Here is a 5,730-nt window from a genome sequence, read left to right as displayed (position 1 = left end):
ACAACAACTGTATGGACTGCCATCCAGTGGGTGTAAAACCTCGAATGGAGATTAAAAGTATTTTTCTAATAGCAGCTGGGGGAGGAAACACAGTTAACGTGTGTTAAGTGTGTTTGGGATCTTGCTAGATGAAAAAATAGGACTATTCACTGCACATGAATGTAACCAGCACTGTTGTGAAGCAAACATCTCTTTATGGGGGTAAATATGCTTCACCTGTCTGGTGTTACATTATATTGTAAGTTTATATCCCGTTTTTCATACATAATAAGAATTATCATCCAAACAGTCGCTAAAATTAAATGATCAGGATAGCAAACAAACAGAGATGGATTTTTGTTTCTTTTTATTTACTTTTTTCCCTCTCTCATAACAGTTTTGAGTTTGAGTTAAGTTTTCTTGTTCTTTTCGACGAGGTAGCTTCTGTAGTAGAAGTTACTGAAGAGAATGATGAGGCTGAGAGAATATGCCAAAACAGTGATGTTCATATAGTCAGGGAAGTCACAGTCAGCAAACAGATTGTAGCTGGTATGGATAGTCACTATGAAAAACTGGAGCTGTAAAGAGAAACAATAGCATGATGGTAGACTTCCAGGGCACTGAGTACAAGAAAATTACAAGAGGATGGTCACGTAAGAGATGAAAGCAGTAGGGGATAACAGTTAGGCAATTTTCATACTTGCTATATGAGCTATAAGGCTTGAACACAAGTTCCTCTGTATATTTGGTGTAGAGTGGTTGGAGAAATATCCACAGTCTTGTATATAGAAAATGGACAAAGCCATGTTGATGTTACCAAGTTATTAGTGAATAATGAATAATGAATTAGTGAATGGTTGTCTTGAAGGGGCTCTTTTACCTTGCTGTTTTCAAACGACAAGAAAGGAGTGAAACAGAGGGGCACTACTTGCTTATAGGGTAGTGACATGCCAGACACATGGGCAAGCTTACTCTCTCACTGGACCATAAGTTACAATTTTATATATAATATTATATTTTATATTAAAAAAAACCTGAGTTAAAATTGAGTTGTCTTCAGTGTGACTGGAAATCAGTGGTTAAGACCATAAACTGTCCCAGAAAAGACAAGCAAGAGTTATTTTCCCACTGACCTTTACAGAAACCAGAGAAGTTTGCCCTCTGCTGGCCATTAAAAAGAATGCTTACTTAAGCCCATCTTTTACATACAGTCTATGGAAATGACTCCAAAGTTATTCTTTAGTTACTCGTAAAAAGGAATGAAATTATATGTAATATTGATAATGTCATTATTAATCTTACACCCAGTTATGCTCACATGGAAACAAAAATAGTAAAGATTAGTTATCTTGCAGTATGTGGTGATTTTTTGGTCGTTTCTCAGTAACATATGTTGATATTTCTTGTGTAACCATATACATATCATTTAGATACTATGCAATATGACTGTTTTTTTCTTTTTCTTTTATAAAAACAGAGTAGGGTTGTCAGCAGAGAGTAACATGGGCAAAAGTACTCATTAAAAAAAGAAAATAAGTCCCCATGTGAAGGTGTCCATTGGATTCATAAAGCTAGTCACGAGTGAACTACCTCAGCTTCAGTTAACTAAATTGTAAAGACAAGTGTTAATGATGGCTTGGGGGTCGTTTTGAAGGTCAGTGCAATTCATGTCACAGAATGGCAGTCAGGCACCATACTGACCTATATAAGCTGAAGCCATAAGGGAAAGAAAAAAATACAGGATGCATTGTCTTTTCATTAGACTATAAGTAGAAAACAGATGGTCCAGTAGTTAGCTGAGGAGCATCAGTGCTGCTAATCTGTCTCGTTTTGCCAGCAGTCAGTCAGAACAATGACAAACCAATCAGGAAGCCTACACGTTAAGCTCATCAAAACCAAATTATTAAGCCTCTGAGATCTAAGTCGTCGTTGGTGATGACTAAGCCTATCAGAATAAGGACTTTTTGGTCTTATTTAAGTGTGAGAGAACAAAGAAAATATTTCTAACTGACAAACATCCACCACTTTTTATATTTTTTCCCCATAAAGCCAGTTCTGGCTTTTTCAGGATTATCACCTTTGATGGCTTAGTAGTTGTTGTTATTGTACAAGCTCCTAAAGTACACATAGCAGAATCAGGAAGGTGACTGCCTTTATGTTACAGATAGAAATACAGACTGACGGCTTAATGAACCATAATGAACTATGCAAAAACATAAAAGGGAGCTAAAAATTAAGAGGAGATCATTTTTAAGTTAGAGGATGATCACTGTAAAATGAATGTGAATGAGATGCATACAGACCAGCTGTAGGGTGGTGAGGTAACGTTTCCACCACAAGTATTTGGTCATGCTTGGTCCCACAGCTGCCAGGCCGTAATACATGTACATCACGATATGGACGAGGGAGTTAATCAGACCTATCAGGAAAGCTGTAGACAGACACTCTGAATGAGAACCATATATTATCCTGAATATTTCTGTTTGCTGCTCAAAGACTCTTTAATCAGAATATTTTGTAAAACTGGACTAGTGGGTTGTACTCACACTGTCCACCAGCCACATATTTAACCCCAGCCCACCAGTTGAAGATCATTGTGGCGTGATGGTAGACATGGAGGAAGGTCAGTTGACTGTTCTTCTTCCTTAGGATAAAAAATATCTGAATCACAGAATCACACAAAGACAGTTAGGCAGAAGCGTCTTGCAGCCATGAAAATACATGCTCGTATAAGCTTGCTTGAAACTCACAGTGTCACAGAGCTCTATAACTTTGGAGAAGTAGAACCACCAGCACACTCTGGCCATCTGTCCAAAATTATAAAAAGTACATTATTAACCTTCGTGCACTGCAGTTCAAACAATTTTAAATATATATATATATATATACACAGTTCTGTAAAAAATATTGAGCCATGAGCATTCTTTACAGTTCTCTATGAAAATTGGAAATGCAGAGATTTACTGAAATATGCAAACATAAATGGAAACAATTCTGTACAATTCCAATGAGCTGCAAAGTCCAACTTTATGAACACCTTTATTCTTAAACACAGCCTCAACTCTCTTAGGATACTTTCTTATAATGTTTCCTACTTCTGCAAAACAGTCTGGCTGCTCAGAAACAAAATCCAAAGAAATGGCTCGACAGTTTTTTCACAGTAGTGTACATGTCAAAATTAATTTAGTGAAAAACATTTACCCTCATGGCCAATGGGCTGTCACTGTAGTCCACTGGCTGGCACAGCAGACTGTATCCTGCCAACCAGGAAGAGGTTGTAAACTGTAAAGAGAAAAGATGCTCTCATCACTGCTTGTTTTTTCTTTCATTTAGCAAAATGACGTTTCATTAAATAGGTAAAAATCCTTTACCAAATATTCCGTGAAGGAATAGGACACATGAACCATGCGGGACCATTTGATCTTTAAATCATGCTGTACACGGTGAAAATGTAGCCACTGATGCGCAGCACAGACTCCCAAACAGAGCCGATGGTAAAATGTCTGTTTACACTCCGACAGATGTGGATTGCTTTAGGCGGTGTTTCTGTCCAAAATTACCTATATTAAACTATTTTATAGCTCACATTAGGATTTTACAGATTCACAAACTTTGACAGCCATTTGGACGGTTTATTTTTTTTTTTATGATCTATTTGCTCTGTGTGTTTTATATGCCAATAACTGTTTTAAGAGAGTTGACATGCAAGTACTAGAATCCACCAGCTACAAACTGCTACAAACTGAAACCACTGGGAAGTGAAGTGAGTTACAGTGATTATCTCAGAAGAGTGGAAGGTTCTGTTGGCATTTATGTATAACTGGACCCAGAAGAGATACAGCAGGGATTGAAGGACACCCCCAGTGGTTCTGTGTCTATCCCCCAAAACATCAGAGCTCTTTTGGTCCCATGAGTAACATCTAAACAACATTAAGCAGGTGGTTTTAGTGTCATTGGAAGTTGTATTATCCTATACTGACTTCCTTTTAGCTGCTCTGAATTCCCGCTCCCCGTTGTCTTTTCCGATAGTTCCTTCAAGCAGTATGGTATTTACCTCATAGAACATGTAGGCAGACAGGCAGACCATGGCAAAGTTGTAAACTATCAAGACAGGTCTGAGGTTGACTGGCTGCCTCCTTGCCATTAGCTTTGACCCCACCCATATAATGATCAAGTAACACAGGAAGACACAGCTAATTGGCACAGGAGAATAGACCAGAAGCCAGTTGTCTGTCCTTTTGTCTAAATGACAAGAAGGTGAGAGAAAAGCAGAAAGACCTTTAGAAAAAAATAAACTGCTAATCTCTGAGAAAAAAAAACGGGTAAATTAATTTACATGCCTCCTTTTTCCAAAATCCCATGGTAAAATAACTGGACTTTCTGCCACACAGTGAGCGCTTGAAAATCCTGAAACAGAAAAAAACAAGAGAAACTTTGATTTGCAAAGCTGAAGCAAACACTAACGTTTTAAAATGAAATAATATAAGTCTCTCACAAAAAAACAGAAAACATCAAACACCTTTTTTGGTATAATGATCACACCTGCTTATATGGCATTTATAATGTTCTACATTATTGATTTTTCTAATATTGTGTTCATTCTGCAAAGGCCAAACATGATTTGTCACTGCATTAAAGTTTCATTTTGTTGTATTGGACTGGACGAGGTCTGGTTTCAAAACCCTCATCATAAGATGATGACTACACATAAAGTCATTTGCCGGTTTTTTGGTACAAACCACAAAATGTACTCATATAAACTTTTTTATATCAGTACAACTAACTGTTCCCAGCACTTTGCACGCTCATAAATAGTACTCTTCTCAAAAAGTACTTTGCAACAAACAACACCTCGCTGCAAAATTGATTAAACTACCAGGAGATAATCTGGATTACAATTTAAGGATTATGTGCACTAATCCAAACGTATCTCTTTTGATAATGGATGATAACTAATAATCCTCTTGATGACTGGCTGACTGATGTGGACGACAGGGTGACACGTGTCCTGGTGTGATTAAAGTATTACAGTGCTGCCATCTAGTGTCTGAAGATGAAAGTTGCGTGCACAGCAGGTGTGTTTCTCTTTACTTCACCATCAGACTCCTCTTGTGGTGTTGCGCATGTTTGCCTCAGGCTTGGGTAGAACTTGAGAAATATACAGTCTTTTTACAGATAAACTGGATCACTACTACTCTGAACTGCTATGTCTCAGAAGAGTTAATTCATTAGTTTCACTATTATATATATAAAAAAGGGGAAAAAAATACAAGAAGGGGGAAATCTGTATAAACCTCCTACTGGACTTTGCCATGGGATCAAAGAATGGAAATAAATTAACAACCCTTCTTTTTCCAGGCTAACACATGCTTCATCCACCATCAATGAAGCCAATGCCGAAGAGTCCGAAAGTGCAGTTCTTCTAATGGCTTCCAAAGAGTATCAGTCCCATTAGACTACCATGTTAAAATGTCACTCATTAAAATAACAGGTATCCAGCCTGGCAACTATACTGGTATTGAATTTGAGCATGTATGTAGTGTTGGTGCCTTTAATAGTATTTTTACTGGAATTCTAAGCTAAATAATGTGGCTACAGCAAGTTGGTGCTCCAGTTTTCATGTCTTTGTGTTGCAGCTATACTGCTGATGGATGCAGCTTGTTAGCCAAGCTTGCTAGCCTTAGCTGATGACTTTGCATGGCACTCTCATGGGAGTGGGGAGTAAGGGATTACTATTGCAAAAACGGTAAT

General features: G+C 37.7%; 1 protein-coding gene across 2 annotated transcripts in view; it reads right to left on the bottom strand.

Annotated features, from left to right (window-relative positions):
• Positions 1–389: 389 nt before the first annotated feature.
• The window catches only part of elovl8a (ELOVL fatty acid elongase 8a), a 7,723-nt gene continuing 2,382 nt past the window's right edge, over positions 390–5,730 (bottom strand). Inside the window, exons 2-8 of one of the 2 annotated variants that reach the window (XM_005740258.1) lie at positions 4,320–4,376; positions 4,034–4,221; positions 3,181–3,261; positions 2,730–2,786; positions 2,526–2,640; positions 2,283–2,410; positions 390–557 (exon numbers count right to left, since the gene is read on the bottom strand). In XM_005740258.1, the coding sequence (XP_005740315.1) occupies positions 390–557; positions 2,283–2,410; positions 2,526–2,640; positions 2,730–2,786; positions 3,181–3,261; positions 4,034–4,221; positions 4,320–4,376 (794 nt within the window). Of the gene's footprint in view, positions 558–2,282; positions 2,411–2,525; positions 2,641–2,729; positions 2,787–3,180; positions 3,262–4,033; positions 4,222–4,319; positions 4,387–5,730 lie in introns of both variants that reach the window. The other variant, XM_005740257.1, reaches the window with a different exon arrangement.

The sequence above is a fragment of the Pundamilia nyererei genome, unplaced genomic scaffold (assembly GCF_000239375.1).
Source record: "Pundamilia nyererei isolate P.nyererei 1_Seehausen unplaced genomic scaffold, PunNye1.0 scaffold00098, whole genome shotgun sequence".
Taxonomy (NCBI): domain Eukaryota; kingdom Metazoa; phylum Chordata; class Actinopteri; order Cichliformes; family Cichlidae; genus Pundamilia; species Pundamilia nyererei.
Note: the sequence above shows the minus strand (reverse complement) of the source record. Positions and strands in the feature narration are given on the sequence as shown.